The following is a 23,676-nucleotide window of genomic DNA, read 5'->3' on the forward strand; positions in this document are numbered from 1 at the left end:
TCTGATCTGATTGATCGATAATCAGATCGGTCTCGTCTCTGATCTGATTGATCTGATTGATCGGAGGGTGATCCATGAAAACTGACCAGTCCTAACATTAATAATAAATCATAATTAAATAATAATGTTATATTATATATTATATAACATATTATATAATCAATAGTTAGCATTAATAATAAATATACAGTCTACATATTTCTATCTGTTTGTGTTGAACGACGATCATCTCATGTCCACTCTGAGCATTTTGTTATTCATGTAATGAAAGTCTTAAAAAATATCAAATAAATTGAACACATTTGTTATTTTTCTGAGTAGAAATGTTTTCCAAAAGGACTTTTGTTTTAATCTCATGATTTTTCTGTCCTTCTATTTCACGTTCCACTCCGTCACACTAATTTAATTTTATGTGAAAATGCAACACACTTCCTGTCAGTGACGCCACAAACAGGAAGTGACGTCATTGAGGAGTTTGAAGAAGACAAGTTGAAACAATGGTCAGTTCTGATCTTTCTTTTATTGTACTTTCTTTTTAGAAGCAGCAGAACGTCTCCAAACCGTCACGCAAGAAAAAGATGAGAGGGGAAACATTTATAATCAAATTTTCTCATTATATTTCTATGAATCATGTATTTTCATGTAGTTTCATGCTAGCTGTGGTGTTAGCTTTAAACACCACTATTTCTGACACTTACCTTCACATTTTCCATCCTGTCATATTCCACCAGTTAAAAATGTAAAAGAAAGAGAAAGAAAAGAAACTGATCTCTGGAAATAATTTACTAAAATACGTTCAGAAAATGGTGCCTGTGTTGAAATCTGTTTTATGGTGTTACATGTTTTATGGTGTTACATGTTTTATGGTGTTACATGTTTTATGGTGTTACGTGTTTTATGGTGTTACATGTTTTATGGTGTTACATGTTTTATGGTGTTACATGTTTTATGGTGTTACATGTTTTATGGTGTTACATGTTTTATGGTGTTACATGTTTTATGGTGTTACATGTTTTATGGTGTTACATGTTTTATGGTGTTACATGTTTTATGGTGTTACATGTTTTATGGTGTTACATGTTCTGTGTGGAAGGAAGTAAAATACATTTAAAGGCAAGTCAGGACGTTTTCCATGGAACGACCCGTAAATATGTAAACAAAATATTTACAAATAAGGAGGGACGGGGGCGGGGTTATGATGATGATGATGATGGCCTTTTTATTGCCCGCTGTGGGACTGAACGTTACTGAACATTATTGATCATTATTGATTGGCCGGTGTTTGACCTGAACCTGATCCGTTCCCACAGAGCTGTGGTGTTTTCATGCTGCGTGGGCTTGAACTTCACAGCACCACAAAGACAAAGTGTGTGTGTGTGTGTGTGTGTGTGTGTGTGTGTGTGTGTGTGTGTGTGTGTGTGTGTGTGTGTGTGTGTGTGTGTGTGTGTGTGTGTGTGTGTCTACAGATGGTTTGTTTCCTGCTGCTGAACAATCGTGGGAAAATCAGAGGTCAAGACAAAAGCAGAAATGAAACGCCTGTCGCCTCCATACGACCTGCGATGACTTCCTGTTGGACAACACAATGACAGGTGAACCCAGGTGCATGCTGGGAGTGTCTGCGTCAACCTCCACAGGTGGGAACTGATGATGTACTTATATGATAACGCACCATTTCTGTAAAAAAAGTACTTTGTGTTTTTGCAACTTTACCTGGTTTTTGTCCTGTTTATTTAACTTCAAAAATAAATGGTCCCAGTTCAAGATCAACGAACACGCCGAAAGGCCACGAGGTCAGCCGTCCTCCAGGACCAGGTTCTCCGGCCTTTCCTTCAGTTGGTGACCCCGACGTGATCTTGACTGGACTTTTGACCGACGGAGACAACATCCAATGGTACCCAAATAAGGTAAGAGGACTTTTATCCTCACACGGATTTGTCTCTGTCTGTTGAAGGTCCACCGACTTCAATTTGGTCCCGTTTAAATCATTCTACATTCGGACAACAAGTGAAGTTCTTAAACTCTTTGAACAGATCTGTTGAATTGTGTCGTGTTAAAGATTATACGCAGTGACAGCGTTTTCAGACAGTAATCTTTTACATCACGGCGGTGTCCGTGCTGGTCACTACAAGTACATTTTTTCTGGCAGGTCGTGGTACTCAGTGGGGTTGAGACGTTTATACCCACTGTTTAAATGAAGGGTCACTCTAAGAGTCGGTGCGGGTTGCACTGGTCTATTGACACGTAGATCCCAGTGTTAAAGCCGTCTATTGGCAAAACGTCGGAAAAATTCTTCCATTATGGAGGTGACTGAGAGGTTAAGCGGTAAAGGCTAACCTGTATGCTGTATGGGCGTGCTAACCGATGACATCATGTTCTCTATTTAAAACTATTGAACACAAATACCAGGAGTGACATAACTGTCTGCCAGCGACCAAACCACCTCCAGGGGTGCAGGATCAGGAAGTAACAGCGCCTGGTCAGGTGATCTCAATGGATTTCACTGACATGATTAAGTCGGTGTCAGGTTACCGCTATCTGTTGGTGATGGTGGACTCGTTTTCAGGGTGGCCAGAAGCTTATCCCTGCAGAGCAGAAACAGCTGCTTCTGTTGTGAAACATCTTGTGAATCATCATATTCCGACTCACGGGTTTCCGAGGAAAATTCGATCTGACAGTGGAACTCATTTCAAAAACAAACATCTTCAACAGGTTGAACGCATGTTGGGTCTGAAACACACTTTTGGTTCCGTGTACCATCCACAGTCTCAGGGAAAGGTGGAGAGAATGAACAGAAACATCAAGGAAAAGATGGCCAAGGCTTTGGCCTCCACCTCGATGAACTGGCTACAAGCCCCACCAAGCCCTAATGAATGTCACTGAATTCCTCCACAGGCTGGACTCCATTCGAGGCTCACACTAACAGACCTTTTCCAGGTCCAACAGCTCCACTGGAACCCGACCCAACGATCCAAGGCCCAAAAGGCCTCCAAGAACTAACCATCAATTTTTCTCACTTGACAGATCCGCATGAGGAGCCCCCGAAATGTGTGAATGTGTGTGAATGTGTATGGCTGGGGGTAGTTAAAAGGAAATGGTCTGAACCTAGGTGGACAGGTCCCTACCAAGTCACTGAGCGAACTGGAACTGCAGTCCGTTTGCTAGGAAAGGGGGACACCTGGTTTCACCTGACGTCCACCAGGCCTGCAAAGACCTCAACGGGAGTCGCTCTCCCTCCTCCACAACCAGAAAGCTGCTAAAGGTGGTGACGACCACCGAACATCGGTCCCCAGTGAGGACGTCGAGCATCGGCTCCACCTGAGGACAGCGTGTGGTGGGTTGGAGGTAGCACAGGCTATAATCCAGTCCTGTGTCTCCATCCCGGGTTCAGGCAGTCACCCAGGTGACTGACCCAAGTTCCTGAAGAGACCCCAGCGGTCACGGAGCAGCGATCACCAGCAACGCCCTCAACTAGCGTTCCGGACCAGTTCAACCCATAGGAAAAGGTGCAAGACCTCCCTCTCATATCGTCAGTAAGATGGGAACGATACTGAAAACAACCGTTGGATGTATTGTGGTAGTATCATCCTTGTATTGGATTGTAGGTTTTCTCTCTGAACCACTTAAAGCATTGCTCAAAAAGCGCTCCATCGAGCCCTGGTTGAAACGACTGGAAAACTTGCGTGATGCAGCTGCACGGGATGGTATGTCTAAACCCTCTTTGTGGGACTGGTTAATCTCTGGTGCCTGGTGGCACATTTTGTTAAAGTTCCTCATGCCTGTTCTTGTTGTTCTTGTATTAATCTTGTGCTGTTGTAGCTGTGTTATTCCTCTGGTACGGTCATCTCTCGTGAAGACACTCTCCCCTGCCAGACAGCTCTTTCTCAGCGATGTTAAATCATTGGCTGACCCCGACCCTGCTGGTATTTTGGAATAAGGCTCGTGGTTGAACTCTTTCGAGTTCAAAAGGGGGAATGTTGATGTACATATATGATAACGCACCATTTTTAACACTTTGAATTACAACTTATAATTCACTGTTGTAAATCACCACTTTTTAATTAGTGAGCCTGTTAAACCATCTTTACCTTGCAGATAACACGATGACTTATAACCTCCCTAAATGTGACCTCTGACTCAAGAATTATGTGATTCTGCCAGCATGTCCATGAGGTGGCAGCTTCCTTCAGAACCACGAGGGAACAGAAACAGACTTCAGAATCTGAAGCAGAGTCTTTGTCATGCTGACACACGTTTTCACATATGAACGTACAAAATATGTCTCTGAAGGTCTGAAGAATGCTTAATGGAACAACAGACAAGGAACGAGTGTGTGTGTTGATCACACACACACACACACACACACACACACACACACACACACACACACACACACACACACACACACACACACACACACACACACACACACACACACACACACACACACACACACACTGCATTGAAGACTTCAGAATATAATCAGTATGTAATCCCTGTGGGACTAGAACTCATCACCCACTGACATAATTTTGATTTGAATAAATATAAAAACAAATTTTATAAATTAAATAAATTGTATTAAAGAAAATAGATTTTATAAATTTTATTTTGAAATGTTTTCATAACAAGTGGGAGCATTTTTAAGAACTTTTTAATTCACACACACAGAAACTACGTGTCGACGGAACGACAGTTTATTCGTTGAAGGTGTTTTAATGTTTTATAAAGTTTTATAACGTAAAGTTAAATTCTCTCCGTTAACAGACCGGAAACACATTCAAACTGGGTTTTTTTGTTTTTTTCTTTAAACTTCACCGGTTCTGAAACCGGAAGTGCGCTACCGGAAACTCAACCAGACGAACCTACGTCACGTGTTTCTGATTTGCTACGAGACAAACACGTGATTTTTCTCCGTCATGTGTTTCTGATTGGCTGTAACACGGAAACAAGTTTATGGCTTCACTGATTGGCCGTTTGCTGCGCGCCACAGGTCACGTGTCCTCCTTTTTCGCGCGAAACCGCTCCAGTGTTCCCGCGGCTGTCGCGTGTCGACCGTGTTTTACCGGGAGCAGCGGACGCGTCGGTTGTTCTTCTTCCATCCCATCGGTGAACGTTGACGGGGTTCGACATGGACGTTGCCACAGCAACCGCGGAGCATGCCGGGGAGCCGGTGAAGGACGAGCTGGCGGAGAAGTGCCAGAAGCTGTTCCAGGCCTTCCTGGAGGAGTGAGTCCGTTACCGGCGGCTCGGTCCGGTCCGGTTGGACCCGGTCTGAGCCGTGTTCTCTGTCCCGGGGCAGGTTCCACACCGGGGACGGGGAGGTGAAGTACGTCCGGGAGGCGGAGGAGCTGATCCGGCCGGAGAGGAACACGCTGCTGGTCAGCTTCACCGACCTGGAGGGCTTCAACCAGGACCTGGCCACCACCATCCAGGAGGAGTACTACAGGTGAGGCACCGGCGCAGGTGCAGCCCCCCCACCAATGTGTTCTGAGTGTGATGACCAGCGGTGGGCGGAGCTAACATCATGGCGTGCCTTGCAGGGTGTACCCCTTCCTTTGTCGGGCTGTACGCAACTTCGTCCGGGACCACGGGAGCGTCCCCCCCACCAAAGAGTTCTACGTGGCGCTGGAGGACCTGTCCACCCGACACAGGTAGGACCCCCGTCATCACATAGGTGTGGCTCCATCACACAGGTGTGGGGTCCTGACGCTGCGCCTGTGCCTCAGGATCCGTGAGCTGTCGTCCATGAGGATCGGCTCCCTGGTGAGGATCAGCGGTCAGGTGGTGCGGACACACCCGGTGCACCCCGAGCTGGTGAGCCCCCCCACATGACCCTCACCCTACCAAACAGATGTGATGTGCCTGTGTCTCATGGTTCTGATGCCCCCCCCCCCAGGTGAGTGGGACCTTCCAGTGCATGGACTGCCAGGCGCTGATCAAGGATGTCCCCCAGCAGTTCAAGTACTCCCCCCCCAGCATCTGCAGGAACCCCGTGTGCAACAACCGCTCCCGCTTCCACCTGGACACGCACAAGTCCAAGTTCATCGACTTCCAGAAGGTACGGGGGTCTGTGTGCGCCGGTGCCTCCTGGGGGCGTGTCTAACCTGAGCTGTGTGCCCCAGTGCCTCCTGGGGGCGTGTCTAACCTGAGCTGTGTGCACCGGTGCCTCCTGGGGGCGTGTCTAACCTGAGCTGTGTGCGCCGGTGCCTCCTGGGGGCGTGTCTAACCTGAGCTGTGTGCCCCAGTGCCTCCTGGGGGCGTGTCTAACCTGAGCTGTGTGCCCCGGTGCCTCCTGGGGGCGTGTCTAACCTGAGATGTGTGCGCCGGTGCCTCCTGGGGGCGTGTCTAACCTGAGCTGTGCGTCCAGGTGCGGATCCAGGAGACGCAGGCGGAGCTTCCTCGCGGCGCCATCCCCCGCTCCCTGGAGGTGGTGCTGAGGGCGGAGGCGGTGGAGACGGCGCAGGCGGGGGACAGGTGCGACTTCACCGGGACCCTGATCGTGGTGCCAGACGTGTCCCAGCTGCGGACGCCCGGTACGAACTGGAGCGCCATCACGCCGCCGTTCAGACGTGAACACGTGATCACGATGTGGTCCTCCCGCAGGTGTGCGAGCGGAGACCAGCACCCGCCTCCCTGGGGGGCCGCAGGGCTTCGAGGCGGAGGGCCTGCGGGGCCTGAAGGCCCTGGGGGTCCGGGAGCTGTCCTACCGGCTGGCCTTCCTGGCCTGCAACGTGGCGCCGACCAACCCCCGCGTAAGCAGCACACACGCTAACACTGCCTGTCTGGTTGCCGCGGTGACGGCGGCGCCGCATCAACAGCTGCGTCTGTTTCAGTTCGGCGGTAAAGAGCTGAGGGAGGAGGAGCAGACGGCCGAGAGCATCAAGAGCCAGATGACGGAGAAGGAGTGGGAGAAGGTGTTCCAGATGAGCCAGGACAAGAACCTGTACCACCACCTGTGTAGCAGCCTGTTCCCCACCATCCACGGTGAGCCCCGCCCCCGGACACGCCCCTGCACCGCCGGGTGTAGGGGGGTGTTACTACACATGTTACTACACATGTTATTACAGATGGTACTACAGATATTACTACAGATGGTACTACACATGTTACTACAGATGGTACTACACATGTTACTACAGATGGTACTACAGATATTACTACAGATGGTACTACACATGTTACTACACATGTTACTACAGATGTTACTACAGATGTTACTACAGATGTTACTACACATGTTACTACACATGTTACTACACATGTTACTACAGATGGTACTACAGCTATTACTACAGATGGTACTACACATGTTACTACACATGTTACTACAGATGTTACTACAGATGTTACTACAGATGTTACTACACATGTTACTACACATGTTACTACACATGTTACTACAGATGTTACTACAGATGTTACTACAGATGGTACTACACATGTTACTACACATGTTACTACACATGTTACTACACATGTTACTACACATGTTACTACACATGTTACTACACATGTTACTACACATGTTACTACACATGTTACTACACATGTTACTACACATGTTACTACAGATGGTACTACAGATGGTACTACAGATGGTACTACAGATAGTACTACAGATGTTACTACAGATGTTACTAAATGTGTGTGAAGGTTCTGTCAGCTTGGATCAGTGTCCACAGGAGAAAATATGAATTAAAGACAGAACTACAGTGGTACCTCTACTAATGAAATGTTCTACTTACGAAATTTCTCAGCAGGAAAATATTACCTCTACTTACGAAAGAAATTTAGACTTACGTAATGTAAAAACACAGTATCGGCTGATACTCAAATAAAAACACAGTATCGGCTGATACTTGAATCTCCCACGGGTTCCTGAACACAACATTCTCATAGCTGCTCTGCCATTGGCTATTACCTAGCATCCTGGCATCCCATTGGCTCAGAGGGACCTCTGTGTGTAGCTAGATAGGTGTCTATGCAGCGTCCTCGTCATTCGGCCCTCGACCCCTGAGGTGTTCTGATAGTTTTACGTAAATATATTAACTTTTAGAGTACAGGTAGTCGTCGACTTACGACCGCGATTGGGCCCGACAGATCGGTCATAACTCGACTTGGTCGTAAATCGACTCTTAAGTAAAAATTCAATCCAGCAGCGCTGGTTCTTGGCTGGGGGTCGTCCGGATCGTCAGCTGGGGCAGCGTGTGGGTTGGTGGGAGCGGGAGACCATCTTTATAATCATTGTGAGCTTTGTCTGAATTGTTCGTTTCTTTTTCTCCTCATAAATTTCACGATATGGACGGAAAGCGTCGTTTGCCATCCGTTCAATCCTTGCAAATGTTTCTATGTTCTATGTCCATTTCTTCAAAGTGTGCACGGAGTTTATTTAACAGGGAAAAGCCTTCTGACAAGCCTTTGGTGGTGAACATTGTTTCTGTTACCTCCTCTTCTTTCTCTGCTTCTCTTCTCTCTTCTTCTTCCACTCTTTCTTCTTCCAGCGCGATCAGTTCTTCTTACAGCGCGATCATTCGTCAGTTCTCCAAGGAGAGGTTTTTTGCCAGTTTCACTATTTTCTCCCGAATCTGATCAAGTTCTTCGTCACTTTCAAATCCAGCAGAAGAGTTCACGTAACGCTTGACAGTTTTTCCATACGTCATTCATACATTTCTCCGTCACAGCCTCCTAAGCAGCCCAGCCCATCAGTAGTGGGCTGGGCTGCTGATCTCAGTGTGACTGAACAGTGTGTGTGCGCCGTGGGGACTGAAGAGAGCGCGGGAGCCTCAGAGCGTGAGTACTGTGGCTGGAGGGAATGCCCGCGTTACCCGGACATTGTGGTCGTAAAGTCGGTCGGTTGTAAGTTGCACAGGTCGTAAGTCGACGACTACCTGTATTCACTGTGGACCCCAAGAAAGTGACGGAGAAAAGAGGAAAAGAAAAGACGAAGTAAAGAGTTTTTTTGTCCGTACAAACAAATCAAGAGATGATAGAAAAGCCTGAAAAAGGGATGCGTTTGGTTGATCTCTCCAAAGAATATGGCCGTAATGCATCTACAATCACCACGTTATTAAAACTAAAGGAAGTTTAAGGAGTTTAAGGCGTCGCGTGGGTGGTTGGAGAAGTTCAGAAGGAGGACTGGAATTCACTCTGTTGTTCATGGGGGGGCAAGAGGGCATCAACCAAAGAGGGCAAAAAACAATGAGGACAGCAGTTAAAAGACCATTTTTTACATTATGCACAACTCTCATTTATTGTGTAATAATCTAATCATAACATGTATTTTTTACATGTTTTGATGCATTTTTATGCTTTATAAAACATTTATGTCTGAATTTTCTACTTACGTAATTTCTTCCAGAACCGATTCATCTCATAAGTAGAGGTACCGCTGTGTTGAGTGAAAAGAAAAAGTAAAAAAAAACTATTATATCTTTGTTTCACTGTTTTTTTATCCAACTACCAGGCTTTATCAATTTTATAAAAATAATATATAATTTTACTCTTTTATTCTTACTTAAACATTAAAATCAAAGGTTTTAGTTTTTATATTTTACTCTTGTCGGAACTCAATCCTCACATTTAAATGATAAATAACGAGACAGTTTGTCGCTAATGGCAGACTCCCAGGATGCACTGCTGTGGGGCTAACAGGAGCTCTGTCTCCAGGTAACGACGAGGTGAAGCGCGGCGTGCTGCTGATGCTGTTCGGGGGCGTTCCCAAGACGACGGTGGAGGGGACGTCTCTGCGCGGCGACATCAACGTGTGCATCGTGGGCGACCCCAGCACGGCCAAGAGCCAGATCCTCAAGTAGGGCCCGCGCCGCCGTCGTCACGGTGATGGCTGGTGGTCGCCGTTGACGACGTGTGATGTCACCGTTCACAGACACGTGGAGGAGTTCAGCCCCCGCGCCGTCTACACCAGCGGGAAGGCCAGCAGCGCCGCCGGCCTCACCGCCGCCGTGGTGCGAGACGAGGAGTCGCACGAGTTCGTCATCGAGGCGGGGGCGCTGATGCTGGCTGATAACGTGAGCGTGGGGGCAACCAGGGGGCGGGGCCAGGGTAAACGTGGTATTAACGGCATCCCCCCCCCCTCCAGGGAGTGTGCTGCATCGACGAGTTCGACAAGATGGACCTGAAGGACCAGGTGGCGATCCACGAGGCCATGGAGCAGCAGACCATCAGCATCACCAAGGCGGGGGTCAAGGTGGGGGGGTCACCCAGCAGGATTACCCAGCAGGCACTGCTGCAGTGAAGCAGAAACAGCAGAAACAAACGCTTTCCCTCCCACCCCCCCAGGCCACCCTGAACGCCCGCACCTCCATCCTGGCGGCGGCCAACCCGGTGGGGGGGCGGTACGACCGCAGCCGGAGCCTGAAGCAGAACGTCAGCCTGACGGCGCCCATCATGAGCCGCTTCGACCTGTTCTTCATCCTGGTGGACGACTGCAACGAGGTGCGCCCCGCCCCCGCCCCCCGCTGGCGCCTTAAGGCGCGGCGCCTCCCTCACCTGTCCCCCGTGTGCGCAGGTGACGGACTACGCCATCGCGCGGCGCATCGTGGACCTGCACTCGCGCCTGGAGGAGTCGGTGGAGCGTCCGTACGCGCTGGACGAGGTGCGGCGCTACCTGCTGTTCGCCCGCCAGTTCAAGCCCAAGGTAAGCCCCGCCCACCCCGCGCCCGGGTCGCGTCACGCCCGGTCTGTCCTCACCGTCCCGCCCCCCACAGATCTCCAGCGAGTCGGCGGAGTTCATCGTGGAGCAGTACAAACGCCTGCGCCAGCGCGACGGCGCCGGGGGCGTGGCCAAGTCCGCATGGAGGATCACGGTGCGCCAGCTGGAGAGCATGATCCGCCTGTCGGAGGGCATGGCGCGCATGCACTGTTGTGATGAGGTGAGGGGGAGGGGCCTGTGTCTCGCTTCGGCGTCCAGCTGGGGGGGCTGCAGGGGGCGGAGCCTAACCTGAACCGTCTGCGCGCCGCAGGTGCAGCCGAAACACGTGAAGGAGGCGTTCCGTCTGCTGAACAAGTCCATCATCAGGGTCGAGACGCCCGACATCAACCTGGAGGAGGAGGAGGAGCAGGGGGCGGAGCCTCAGGAGGAGGAGGAGGGTACGGTGGCGGGGGGGGCGTGGCGTCTCCTCGTGTCGTAAGAGTCGAGCTAACGTGTATGTGTTCCTGCAGGGGGCGCCGTGCCCAACGGCGTGAACGGACACGGCGAGGGGGGCGGGGCCAAAGCGGCCATCAGTCTGTCCTTCAGCGAATACCGACGCATCTCCAACCTGCTGGTGCTGCACCTGCGGCGGGCGGAGGAAGGTGAGTGGAGCCCCGCCCCCCTGTCAGATCGGCTTCCTGCGCCCGCTGCTGACGCGTGTGTGTGTGTGTGTGTGTGTGTGTGTGTGTGTGTGTGTGTGTGTGTGTGTGTCAGCTGAGGAGGAGGAGCAGCTGAGGAAGAGCGCGGTGGTAAACTGGTACCTGAAAGAGGCGGAGTCAGAGATCGAGTCGGAGGAGCAGCTGGTCGCCAGGAAGCGTCTGATCGAGAAGGTCGTCCACCGGCTGGTGCACTACGTGAGTCGGGGGGGGCAAACGCTGCTTCAGGGCGCCACGGGACCAGAGTAACTGTGTGTGTGTGTGTGTGTGTGTGTGTGTCCAGGACCACATCCTCATAGAGCTGTCTCAGGCGGGGCTGAAGGGCTCCGAGTCCTCCACCACAGAAGAAGAACCGGTCCTGGTGGTGAATCCAAACTACATCCTGGAGGATTAGCCACGCCCCCTCCCTTGCCCCGCCCCCTCCACCTGTTATTCTCCCCTGGTGGTCGCAGGTTCTTCCAGATGCTAACGTTAGCCACCTGTAGCAGCTGGGGTGTTCCTCCTGAGGGTCCAACAGTCCCGTGTAAATAAGTGCTTGACCCCCCGGCCCTCGTGGGGCGTTCGCTGTCCCCAGTGTTTTTGTGTGTTTTGTAGGACGTTTGAAGCGGTTGGTTTAATAAACAGAACGCTGACCAGAGAGTGACCAGTTCATTCATGTCATTACCTTACCCAACGCTCTAGCGTGATGTACGCTGAACACGGACATGGGACCAGAAGCATCCCATAACTCCACCAGACATCGCTGCTCTCACCTGTTTTCTACACCAATGAAAATATTATAAATAAAATTTTAATTAAAATTAAAATCATTTTAATTTTACGTAAATATCCTAAAAATATTATTATAAAAATTATATATTATAAAATATTTAAAAAGTATTTCTTTACTTTTTTCACTGACAGAAGGCGTTTTTTTAAAGATCAACCAATCAAATCATTAAACTCGAGCTTCCGGTCTGGAGTGACGCGTTTCCGTCTCTCGAGGGGGCGTGGCTCTACATCCTGCTGGTCCCGTTAGTTCAGACTTCAACAACATATCGACTGTCTGAGCGCATCGATTAACCCACGGTGAGGTCATCTAATCACGTTTTATTGATTTATTCCTCTTAATCCAAACTAAGACGTTTCACGGGCGGCTAATGCTGCGTTAGCTTAGCCGCCCGTTGGAGTAAGCTAGTTGGCTTCTTCCGGGTGGCTCGCGGCAGCTCGTGACCGGATTGGTTGATGTTTGTAAACAACACGCAGCGTGCTCCACAGGACGGACCGGACCGCGTCTGGGGACGCAGGAGCCCGTCTCTGGGGGATGGCCGCGGCTCCGGCGCACCGGGCCCCGGGGTCAGCCGTGGCGGACCGGGCCGTGGGCGCCATCGTGGGGTCAGCCGTGGCGGATGCAGCCGGTGGGGGCAGAGTTCACACTGTGGGGGGGATAGACGTGAGAAACGTGTTTCCACAGCCGGGGTCTCTCTCCTCCCACAGCTCAGCCTCTGCACTGGGTCTACGACCTCCAGAAGCTGGACGTGATCCTGGCTCAGGACCCTCAGCCCGAGTTCCGAGCCGAGGCGGCGAACCCGTTCTACCGGCGGCGGACGGGGCTGCAGAGCTGCTACGGGGACCAGGCCTTCGTCCTGCTGGAGTCCCTGTCTGAACGTGGAGGTAGAGAGACCAGGTCCACGTGTGGCGGTCATGTCGTGACTTCACATTCTGAGCTCCACGCCTGTCTTCTAACGTGTTTGCACAGGTCTTGATGTCCGTGATCTGACGCAGAGAACCTTCAGGTTCTTTGGGCCTGGGTCAGAGTACGACACACCCGTCAACGATCCCTACAGAGTGGCTGGAGGTAGGAAAGCGTTCCGTCTGAAGACGTAACGCTTGCGTCCTAACAGTAGTGACGTGTTTGTGTTCACGCTGGTGAACAGCAGGACCAAAGCCCCAGCTGCCCATCGAGGGGCCGTGGAGACACAGCAGTCTGAAGAGCTTCCTGAGGAACGTGGATGCAGGCAGACAGCAGACAGGTAGGCCGTGACCAACCTCCGAGGCAGTCCATCGGAGGGACGGCTGTGACCAAAGCGCTGCTTTGTCTCAGGCTGCGACAGCGACTGTCAGGTGGACGGAATCACCAAGCTGGCGCCGGTCGTGGCTTTTTACGCAGGGAAGCCTGAAATGCTGGAACAGGTGGAGCGGGCGGTCCGGGTCACCCAGAACAACGACAGATGTGTGGCGGAGACTCTGGCAGCTGCAAGGTCACTGCGGTTTACACACCCATTAACACGCTCCAGCAGAAACACGGGTTCACCTCGGCTCACGTGGTTTGGAGTCACGTCGTTCTCAATTAGAAGTCAGTTTAAAAAGAAAGAATACAAGGAAAAAGGCAAATCACGTCTATCTGACACGAATATTGGAATCATAAAATCACTGTTAAACTGTTAAAAACACAGAATATCATGTTAGTGTACAATAAATCAGAATAAACATATATTAGTAGCCCGTAGCAACCCCCGTGACCCACGATGAGGAAGAGCTGAAAACGAGATGGAGACGTTTTTAATTTTAACTATATTTAAAAAAGTGTTTGTTTTCCAGCTTCTAATAGATTCATGTGAACCAAATGGAACAGGTAACGACGTAACCCGAGGTCGTCTGTTTAGGGCGCTGCTGCTAAAGCTTTAATACCCAAAGCGAATGGTTTCCATGTGGTTATTTGACCCTGTAACATTATGAAGGTTTGTAAATGTTTCTAAAGGTGTAGTTACACCTGTGTTTCCTCCAGACTGTCCGTGACGTTCACTAAAGGCTTCAGGGGGAACTGAAGGTCACTTTTAGTAAATTCCAAAGATTTAAGCTGCACACCTGAGAAAATAAGAGCAAACAGAAACCCCCTCAGACAGGTAAACCAGCTGCTACCTCCTGACAGGTTCCTGGAGCACTTCCTCCTGAACGGTCCTGATCCAGGCGCCCTGGATTCTGTGCTGCGTCAGCTCAGAGACCCGGACAGGAAGCAGCGGCGGGAGCTGGACGAGGAGGTCGTAGGTACGTGAGGGGTCACCTGGAGGGTCACCAGAAAGGGGGCGTCTCGTCTGTGACCTGGATCCTGACTCTTCTCTGTCGGGTTCTAGGCCACATTCTTCAGGTGAAGGAGAAACTACCCATGACCCCCCGGGAGCTGATCCCCGCCGTGTTCCCAAACACCTGAGGTACCCTCACACAGCACCACACCCATCAGGTGATTCCTCACTCACACCTGTGTGGGCTGTCCTCCAGGTTTGCCAGGTGCATTCCAGGCAGCGCTGCATGGCGTCCTGACGGCCCGGAGCTACGAGCAGGCCATCAGGGACAACATGAGCTGTGGGGGGTGCACCTGTAGCAGAGGCTCCTTCATCGGGGCCTGTCTGGGGGCCCAGGTAGGACCAGCCTCGCCTGACTCGTGTTTAACGTGACGTCAGGTCTGGTTGGTCAGCTGTGTCTGTTAATGCTCACAGGTTGGACTGGAGGGGATTCCGGCGTCCTGGAGGTCCAGGACTGTGAGTTACGACTCCGTGCTGGAACACGCCAAGAGGATCGCCCAGCAGTAGCACCCCGCTGTGTTACCGTGAAGCGTGTTGGGTCCACGGGGGCCACAGAGCAGCGCGAGACGCTGGTGAGCTTTGTCAGAGCAGCTGATGAAGGTTCTTGTCCAAACGGTCGGACGGCAGGAACCCAATGTTTTTGTGTCTGTTCAAAGCTCATGTGTTCAGTAACTGAAGCTGAATAAAACTCAGTCTGACAAGGAACACGTGTGTCGCAGTCACTCCTGACCTCCTGCTGCCTATCCCTGACCTGTTAGAGAGTAGAAGATAATCATGGGGACAAATCATCATCAGCGAAAAGAATTAAAATCATTCATGTGGGTCACTTGGAGTCACGGTGTGACCGGCAAGGGATTCGTTTTATTTGTCGGTTATTATTGGACTGGTAGTCATGGAAACATCAAGGCTGTCTGGATGCTACACAAATATCAGGAAGAGTTAAAATAGTAATAATAATAATAATAAAAATAATAACAAATATTAGACCAAAAAGGATTGAACCATCGCTGCTCTTCATGAAGAATTTACTAGAAAAGACTAACAATGAAAACGCTGCATGTCACTCAAACTATAAGAAAAATGTTAAAATTATATTAAAATGTGTGTAATTTTATTTATACATGAATAAATTCATATTAATAAATTAATATTAATTAATTTATGTTGTTTGTTTTATTATTTCAGGTCGTTTAAGTTAGATTGTATATTACATTTAGTAACTTCTCCGTCGAATCGACGGAACGGAACGCGAACTCTCGCGAGAGGACGTTTGTCCCTCCGCGGCCGCCGTGGTTCATTCTGACGACACAGCTAGCATTAGCGTTAGCGTCATGGCTGCTAAAGGGGGCAAACAGGGTCGCCCCGGCTCCGGGCTGCCGGGCAGGAAAGCTGCGGCCGAGCAGGAGGAGCAGGAGCAGCCGCTGCAGGCGGTGCTGGTCGCCGACAGCTTCAACCGGAGGTTCTTCCCGGTGACCAAAGACCAGCCGAGGGTAGGAGGCGGGCTAGGCTAACGGCTAGCGGAGGCTAGGCGGCGTCCGTGATGTAAACAGAAACAGAACTGGTTTAAAACCAGTTCAGCTGGGATCAGTACGTCACCGGTGGGGCTTTAGAATGACTCATAATGATAATATTATAATAATAAATAAAAATAATAGTACTAACTCATGTCTACCATTCCACAGCTGGTTCATAATGCCACTCGATCATCCTTAGCTAACTGGCTAATGGAAGCTAACTGGGTGTAAATCCAGTTTAACGTGGATCGATACGTCACGTGTGGGCTTGGATAGACCATAATAACTCAAATCTATCTCTCTACTTGTAGTTCATGAAGGTGCTTCATTAATTTACTTGATAATTTTTAGCTAACTGGGGTGCATGCTGTCAGCAGGGACAGAACTGGTCTAAATCCAGATAAAACGGGTGAATTTGTCACCTGTGGGCTTTGATAGACCATAATAACCCGTGTTTACCTTCACACAGGTGCTTCATAGAGATGTGTTGTTAATAACTCCCCCATCTGTCTCCTCAGGCTCTGCTGCCTCTGGCTAACGTGGCGATGATCGACTACACCCTGGAGTTCCTCACGTCCACGGGGGTCCAGGAGACGTTCGTGTTCTGCTGCTGGATGGCCAGCAAGATCAAAGAGCACCTGCTGTGAGTGTCCCAGCCCACCGGGTCGTGTGTGTGTGTGTGAGTGTGTGTGGATTGATCACCTGTCCCTCAGGAGGTCCAAGTGGTGCCGGCCCACCTCTCCAAACACGGTCCACATCATCACGTCGGAGATGTTCCTGTCGCTAGGCGACGTGCTGCGGGACGTGGAGGCCAAGTCTCTGGTGCGCTCCGACTTCCTGCTGGTTCACGGCGACGTGGTGTCAAACATCGACATCGGGCCGGCGCTGCAGGAGCACAGGTGAGACCCGTGAGGGTCGCCGACATCACCGTCTGACCGGTGGCGGCGTTCACATCCCGTGTGTCGTTTCGGTCGACAGGCAGCGTCGAAAGACGGACAAGAACGTGTCGGTGATGACGATGATCTTCAAGGAAGCGTCGCCGGGTCATAGGTCGCGCTGCGAGGAAGATGATGTCATCGTCGCCACCGACAGCAGGAGCCAGCGGATCCTCCACTACCAGAAGACGCTGGGGACGAAGAGGCTGCAGTTCCCCATGGTCAGCTGATCGCGTCCCACACCCGTCGCCGTGCCGATCGATCTGATTGATTATTGATCGTCGGCTCTGTTTGCTTCACAGAACATCTTCCGCAGCGGAAGCGATGAGTTTGAGATCCGACACGACCTCCTGGATTGTCACATCAGCATCTGCTCCCCTCAGGTGAGCCATCGGACGCCCGCCGAGGTCGTCGCCGCCGGCCGCAGGAAGTGACCTCGGTCTGTGTCGCCCCCCAGGTCGCCGAGCTCTTCCACGACAACTTCGACTACCAAACGCGGGACGACTTTGTCAGAGGGATCCTGGTGAACGAGGAGGTGCGGCGCCACTGGGACCGCCGCTCCAGGTGTGGAAACCTGCGGGGAACACGTCTGACCCGCCGCTGCTTCCTCTCTAGATCCTGCACAACCAGATCCACATGCACGTAACCGACGGTTACGGCGTGCGCGTGTCCAACCTGCTGATGTACGACTCGGTGTCGTCAGACCTGGTGCGGCGCTGGGTCTACCCCCTGACCCCCGAGGCCAACTTCACCGACCAGAAGGGGCAGAGCTGCACGTTCTCCCGCCACAACGTGTACCGGGGGTCCGGCGTCAGCCTGGGCCACGGCAGCCAGATGGAGGAGAACGTCCTGATTGGTCGAGACACCAGCATCGGCGCCAACTGTCACATCTCTAACAGCGTGATCGGGAGCAGCTGCACCATCGGTGAGCCGTCTGACGCCGCGTGGGCGGTGCCGGAGGGGCGTGGCTTGGTGTCCGTAAGCATGAAGGGTCGTGTTCTTACACCAACAGGTGACAACGTGCACCTGGACCACGCCTACATTTGGAACGACGTCCACATCGCCAGCAACGTGACCATCAGCCAGTCCGTGGTGTGTGACCGGGTCGTGGTCAAAGAGGGCGTGACGCTGAACAGACAGTGTGTCCTGGCGTACAACGTAAGCAGAGCGGCGGCGTCACCACACCCGTTTTATTATAACAGTAATAATAAAGGTGAATCCAGTTTGTATCAACTTTATTAGCAGCGTCCTCGTAGCATCACACTCACGTTTGTTTCTTATTGGTTCTGCTAGCTGCAACGCTAATGTATTCTGTGTTAGCAGCTGGAGCGGCCCCTTTAAGAAGGTGGTCATGTGACCGAGGCCTGAGTGGCCCCTTTAAGAAGGTGGTCATGTGACCGAGGCCGGAGCGGCCCCTTTAAGAAGGTGGTCATGTGACCGAGGACTGAGTGGCCCCTTTAAGAAGGTGGTCATGTGACCAAGGCCGGAGCGGCCCCTTTAAGAAGGTGGTCATGTGACCGAGGCCTGCATCTCCACAGGAGTCAGAGTGACTCACAGACAGACGTGGAGGAGAGGATCCATCATCTAGAACTGAAGATGGTTCAGAACCAGATCAGAAATCAAGTTATGGATTCCTCCTCCAGGTGGTGATCGGACCCGCTGTCACGCTGGGGGGGGGCACCGTGGTGTCCATGCACCACCCAGAGGAGGAGAAGGAGGAGGAGGAGGATGAGTTCCAGAGCGATGATGCAGAGGTCGGACACAACAACGACAGAACCAGGCTTAAAGGTGTGTGTCCATGTCAGCGGCGTGTGTGATGGATGAAACACGTGTGACGGGATGGATGAAACGCGTGTGACGTGATGGATAAAACACGCTTGTGACGTGATGAATGAAACGCGTGTGACGTGATGGATGAAACACGTGTGACGTGATGGATGAAACGCGTGTGACGTGATGGATGAAACGCGTGTGACGTGATGGATGAAACACGCTTGTGACGTTATGGATGTACCACGCGTGTGACGTGATGGATGAAACACGCGTGTGACGTGATGGATGAAACACACGTGTGACGTGATGGATGAAACACACGTGTGACGTGATGGATGAAACACGTGTGACGTGATGGATGAAACATGCGTGTGACGTGATGGATGAAACACGTGTGACGTGATGGATGAAACATGCGTGTGACGTGATGGATGAAACACGTGTGACGTGATGGAAGAAACGCGTGTGACGTGATGGATGAAACACGTGTGACGTGATGGATGAAACACGTGTGACGTGATGGATGAAACACGTGTGACGTGATGGATGAAACACGCGTGACGTGATGGATGAAACACGCGTGTGACGTGATGGATGAAACACGTGTGACGTGATGGATGAAACACGTGTGACGTGATGGATGAAACACGTGTGACGTGATGGATGAAACACGTGTGACGTGATGGATGAAACACGCGTGACGTGATGGATGAAACATGCGTGACATGATGGATAACACGTGTGACGGTGGGCGTTTCCCTCCAGCTTTCAACCCAGAGGAGGTGGGAACCGAGGGGCGGGGCCACATCTGGAGGCCCAGCAGCCTGGATGAAGCTGAGGAGGAGGAGCTGTCACAGTGTCTGTGGGGTAGGGAGCGACCGGACCAATCGGTTTGAGCAGCCGTTTCCATGGTGACGTGTATCCAGGTGTGTTTCCTGTGCAGCAGGGCTGGTGCTGAAAACCGACCCCGAGAGCGACAGCGAGGACAGCGAACCCGACGGCCCCGACGAGCCCCTGATCCCCTCCCCAGAGATGGACGACGTCAATGGTGAGGTCACCCCCTAGTGGCCACACAGGGAACTGCAACAAACCAGGGACGTTTGTCATTACTGGTCTAAATACTAAAGTAATGTCATTACTGCTCTACTAAAGTAATGTCATTACTACTGTAAATACTAAAGTAATGTCATTACTACTGTAAATACTAAAGTAATGTCATTACTACTGTAAATACTAAAGTAATGTCATTACAACTGTAAATACTAAAGTAATGTCATTACTACTGTAAATACTAAAGTAATGTCATTACTACTGTAAATACTAAAGTAATGTCATTACAACTGTAAATACTAAAGTAATGTCATTACTACTGTAAATACTAAAGTAATGTCATTACTACTGTAAATACTAAAGTAATGTCATTTCTACTGTAAATACTACAGTAATGTCATTACTACTGTAAATACTAAAGTAATGTCATTACTACTGTAAATACTAAAGTAATGTCATTTCTACTGTAAATACTAAAGTAATGTCATTACTACTGTAAATACTAAAGTAATGTCATTTCTACTGTAAATACTAAAGTAATGTCGTTACTACTGTAAATACTACAGTAATGTCATTACTGCTCTACTAAAGTAATGTCATTACTACTGTAAATACTAAAGTAATGTCATTTCTACTGTAAATACTAAAGTAATGTCATTTCTACTGTAAATACTAAAGTAATGTCATTACTACTGTAAATACTAAAGTAATGTCGTTACTACTGTAAATACTACAGTAATGTCATTACTGCTCTACTAAAGTAATGTCATTACTACTGTAAATACTAAAGTAATGTCATTACTACTGTAAATACTAAAGTAATGTCATTACTACTGTAAATACTAAAGTAATGTCATTACTACTGTAAATACTAAAGTAATGTCATTTCTACTGTAAATACTAAAGTAATGTCGTTACTACTGTAAATACTACAGTAATGTCATTACTGCTCTACTAAAGTAATGTCATTACTACTGTAAATACTAAAGTAATGTCATTTCTACTGTAAATACTAAAGTAATGTCATTTCTACTGTAAATACTAAAGTAATGTCATTACTACTGTAAATACTAAAGTAATGTCGTTACTACTGTAAATACTACAGTAATGTCATTACTGCTCTACTAAAGTAATGTCATTACTACTGTAAATACTAAAGTAATGTCATTACTACTGTAAATACTAAAGTAATGTCATTACTACTGTAAATACTAAAGTAATGTCATTTCTACTGTAAATACTAAAGTAATGTCATTTCTACTGTAAATACTAAAGTAATGTGATTACTACTCTAAATACTACAGTAATGGGATTACTACTCTAAATACTACAGTAATGTGATTACTACTCTAAATACTACAGTAATGTGATTACTACTCTAAATACTACAGTAATGTGATTACTACTCTAAATACTGCAGTAATGTGATTACTACTCTAAATACTACAGTAATGTGATTACTACTCTAAATACTACAGTAATGTGATTACTACTCTAAATACTACAGTAATGTGATTACTACTGTAAATACTACAGTAATGTGATTACTACTGTAAATACTACAGTAATGTGATTACTACTCTAAGTACTAGAGTTCTGTTCCCTCAGACTGACCAGAAACAATAACGTTAAAACAATCCTGTATTACTTATCTCCACCTCTGCTAAATGAATTTCAGCAGTGGTATTCAAGTGTTTGTAAGTCAGATGTTTGTATGTGAAGGACTTCCTGTATGTTAGTTCGAAGCCCCTCCCCCTGACACCGGTTGGCTGTGCTGTTACTCAGTGTTCCAGCTGGAGGTGTTGGGGACGCTGCAGAGAGGTCAGGAGGAGAACATCAGCTGTGACAACCTGGTCCTGGAGATCAACTCTCTGAAGTAAGTCTGGAGCTGTCCCCCCCACCCCCCCATCGAAGGGATTGGTCAGTCGTGACTCCTTCCTGCCCCTCAGGTACGCCTACAACATCAGCCTGAAGGAGGTGCTGCAGATCACCACCCGGGTGGTGCTGGACTACCCGTTCCAGCAGCAGGGCTCCCAGCCCACCCCCTCGCAGTACGCCGCCCTGCTGCTACCGGTACGTACGCTCCCAGCATGCTCCTGGGCAGAACCTGACGCCCCCCCTTCACCTGTGGTCGTCTCCCTCCAGCTCCTGAAGAAGTGGGCGCCGGTGTTCAAGAACTACGTGAAGAGAGCTCAGGACCACCTGGACTGTCTGTCGGCGCTGGAGGAGCACTTCCTGGAGCAGGAGGGCCACTGGGGGGCCATGGTGAAGGTCAGGCCCACGCCAGCGGCCATCGGCTGACCCCCGGGGGCTCCAGCTGTCTTAACCAGACGTGTTGCTCCTCCAGGTGCTGATGCAGATGTACCAGCTGGAGATCCTGGAGGAGGACATGATCCATCGCTGGTTCTCCCAGGGGGCCTCGACCGACCAGAGCAGGAAGCTCCGCAGGAACCAGGGGGTAGGAACCCGTCCAACACGCTCCACACCCCCACATGTGTCAGTTCGACCCTCTGATTGGTTCTCCTCCAACAGCTCCAGAAGTTCATCCAGTGGCTGGAGGAGGCGGAGGAGTCTTCAGAGGAGGACGGGGAGTAAGGAGGTGACGGCAGAGCCTCAGGACCACCAGGGGCTCGTCTCACCGGAGACAGCAGAGCCTCAGGACCACCAGGGGCTCGTCTCACGGGAGACAGCAGAGCATCTCAGAACGTCTGAAGGTTTATGATCATTAAACGTGGAAGCGTGAGCGGACAGAGTTTGTGTGATGGTTTAAAACCAGTGAAGAAGGTAGAAAAAACTTTTATTCCATAAAACCTCGTTCCCTTATAGATCAGCGCCGGGGGACACGTTTACAAAAACCAAACCGTTGTGATTTAAGTCACGTTACAGCCCTCTTACTCTCTCGGGGTGACCCGTGTTTCCCCGCCCTCAGGCCCTCTTGGGTCTGTCGTCCTTCCCCAGGGACCCGTACACCAGCCCCACCAGGACGGAGGCTCCTGTGATCCCGGCGGCCGCCGTCAGCGTCTTCCACATGCTGGCCGACCTCCGGTGGCGTTCCATGAAGCTGCTGTGGTCGCCGGGGACCAGGATGTAGCTGCGTCCGTCCTGTGGGGCCTGCAGCCTCATCGCCGCCCCCCCCTCCAGCACCACCTCCCCGAACCCAGTCAGGGTGGTCCCGACACGCAGCAGCTCCTCGCTCTCCTGCTTCGCCACCGGCTTCTCGCCGCCGATGCCCTGCAGCGCCAGGGTGGCCACGCCCTCCTGGGCGGGTCGCAGCCTGAGGTGAACCCGTTCCAGGTAGGACCCCGAGGCCTCCAGGGGGGTCTGGACCTTTACGTAGGCGTCGGCGATGAAGGATCCGGGGCGCACCAGGCTGAACGGCACCGCGTTGTTGGTTTCCTGTCTGTTCACGGTCCGAGAGTTCCTGAAAGAGTCGTTGAACCCGTCACCATCCCAGACACACCTGGGGGGTTCACTCTGGAGCCACACCTACCAGGACTGGGTGGTGGAGTTCCAGTACTTCCAGTGTTCCTCCACTGTGATCTTCTGGATCACACCAAAGCATTGTGGGACGAAGCGGCTGGCCAGAGGCTCCCGGTCCGCCTGGACCACACCTGGAGTCAGAATCCTGTTAGAACCACCTTTAATCCACAGGGACACACCTGAGCAGGAGGCGGGGCGCACCTTCCACAGCCACGTACTGGAGCCGCTGGTGAGGGGAGGCCTTCAGGACCCGGAGCAGGTGCTGGTCCGGCTGGAAGACGGGAATCTTCTACAAAAAGAAAATACAACAGCTTTTAAAATATTTAAAATTATTTCAGTTTTAAGCTGAAAACTAAGCTGTTAAAATATTTTTTAATTGAATAATTAAAACAAATGACTTAAGGTTTAATCTGAAAAATAAGCTGTTAAAATAATTTAAAATAATTAAAATTAAAAAGCATTTTTAAATAATTACAACTAATTATAGTACTAAGCTTT

The 23,676-nt window shown here is 50.2% G+C and overlaps 4 protein-coding genes and 1 long non-coding RNA gene across 6 annotated transcripts in view; 4 read left to right on the forward strand and 1 right to left on the reverse strand.

Annotated features, from left to right (window-relative positions):
* Positions 1-459: 459 nt before the first annotated feature.
* LOC137612571 (uncharacterized) lies at positions 460-4,370 on the forward strand. Its single transcript, XR_011038851.1, has 4 exons — positions 460-500; positions 1,467-1,634; positions 1,757-1,904; positions 3,022-4,370. It is a non-coding gene; the product is annotated as an uncharacterized lncRNA (long non-coding RNA).
* A 596-nt stretch (positions 4,371-4,966) lies between these two features.
* Positions 4,967-12,001, forward strand: mcm6 (minichromosome maintenance complex component 6). Its single transcript, XM_068341084.1, has 18 exons — positions 4,967-5,226; positions 5,300-5,446; positions 5,541-5,651; positions 5,727-5,814; positions 5,897-6,058; positions 6,368-6,533; positions 6,604-6,752; positions 6,834-6,984; positions 9,667-9,808; positions 9,884-10,025; positions 10,097-10,204; positions 10,297-10,452; positions 10,526-10,654; positions 10,725-10,889; positions 10,980-11,106; positions 11,179-11,310; positions 11,423-11,562; positions 11,648-12,001. The coding sequence occupies exons 1-18, from the start codon at positions 5,129-5,131 to the stop codon at positions 11,756-11,758; spliced, it is 2,424 nt and encodes an 807-aa protein (XP_068197185.1). The 5' UTR covers positions 4,967-5,128; the 3' UTR covers positions 11,759-12,001.
* Positions 12,002-12,335: 334 nt separating this feature from the next.
* On the forward strand, positions 12,336-15,131 carry LOC137612552 (crystallin J1A-like). Of its 2 annotated transcripts, none has more exons than XM_068341130.1 (10): positions 12,336-12,432; positions 12,622-12,761; positions 12,841-13,017; positions 13,103-13,201; positions 13,281-13,376; positions 13,448-13,604; positions 14,276-14,391; positions 14,478-14,555; positions 14,623-14,762; positions 14,841-15,131. In XM_068341130.1, the coding sequence occupies exons 2-10, from the start codon at positions 12,668-12,670 to the stop codon at positions 14,931-14,933; spliced, it is 1,050 nt and encodes a 349-aa protein (XP_068197231.1). In that variant the 5' UTR covers positions 12,336-12,432; positions 12,622-12,667; the 3' UTR covers positions 14,934-15,131. The 2 variants fall into 2 exon arrangements, with proteins under 2 accessions (XP_068197231.1, XP_068197232.1); XM_068341131.1 differs by having other exon boundaries at positions 13,284-13,376.
* A 584-nt stretch (positions 15,132-15,715) lies between these two features.
* On the forward strand, positions 15,716-22,446 carry eif2b5 (eukaryotic translation initiation factor 2B, subunit 5 epsilon). Its single transcript, XM_068341091.1, has 16 exons — positions 15,716-15,916; positions 16,459-16,583; positions 16,654-16,839; positions 16,919-17,096; positions 17,178-17,258; positions 17,333-17,410; positions 17,491-17,800; positions 17,888-18,033; positions 18,519-18,663; positions 19,414-19,515; positions 19,595-19,696; positions 21,484-21,574; positions 21,648-21,771; positions 21,844-21,969; positions 22,046-22,156; positions 22,231-22,446. Exons 1-16 carry the CDS (start codon positions 15,758-15,760, stop codon positions 22,291-22,293), a joined length of 2,127 nt encoding a protein of 708 aa, XP_068197192.1. The 5' UTR covers positions 15,716-15,757; the 3' UTR covers positions 22,294-22,446.
* Positions 22,447-22,478: 32 nt separating this feature from the next.
* Positions 22,479-23,676, reverse strand: part of mul3 (mitochondrial E3 ubiquitin protein ligase 3) — a 1,862-nt gene continuing 664 nt past the window's right edge. Inside the window, exons 2-4 of the mRNA XM_068341149.1 lie at positions 23,380-23,467; positions 23,189-23,309; positions 22,479-23,119 (exon numbers count right to left, since the gene is read on the reverse strand). Coding sequence (XP_068197250.1) covers positions 22,624-23,119; positions 23,189-23,309; positions 23,380-23,467 — 705 coding nt within the window. The 3' untranslated portion in view covers positions 22,479-22,623. The remainder of the gene's footprint in view (positions 23,120-23,188; positions 23,310-23,379; positions 23,468-23,676) is intronic.

The sequence above is a fragment of the Antennarius striatus genome, chromosome 18, assembly GCF_040054535.1.
Source record: "Antennarius striatus isolate MH-2024 chromosome 18, ASM4005453v1, whole genome shotgun sequence".
In the NCBI taxonomy this organism is placed as follows: domain Eukaryota; kingdom Metazoa; phylum Chordata; class Actinopteri; order Lophiiformes; family Antennariidae; genus Antennarius; species Antennarius striatus.

What these genes read in the sequence shown, in the direction of transcription:
- mcm6 (XM_068341084.1), top strand. Translation starts at nt 5,129, where the DNA reads ATGGACGTTGCCACAGCAACCGCGGAGCATGCCGGGGAGCCGGTGAAG. An exon ending in CCCGCCAGTTCAAGCCCAAG is followed by an intron (nt 10,655 to 10,724) that starts GTAAGCCCCGCC and finishes CGCCCCCCACAG; the next exon opens with ATCTCCAGCGAGTCGGCGGA. An exon ending in CCTGCGGCGGGCGGAGGAAG is followed by an intron (nt 11,311 to 11,422) that starts GTGAGTGGAGCC and finishes TGTGTGTGTCAG; the next exon opens with CTGAGGAGGAGGAGCAGCTG.
- eif2b5 (XM_068341091.1), top strand. Translation starts at nt 15,758, where the DNA reads ATGGCTGCTAAAGGGGGCAAACAGGGTCGCCCCGGCTCCGGGCTGCCG. An exon ending in AGTGTGTCCTGGCGTACAAC is followed by an intron (nt 18,034 to 18,518) that starts GTAAGCAGAGCG and finishes TTCCTCCTCCAG; the next exon opens with GTGGTGATCGGACCCGCTGT. An exon ending in CGACAGAACCAGGCTTAAAG is followed by an intron (nt 18,664 to 19,413) that starts GTGTGTGTCCAT and finishes GTTTCCCTCCAG; the next exon opens with CTTTCAACCCAGAGGAGGTG.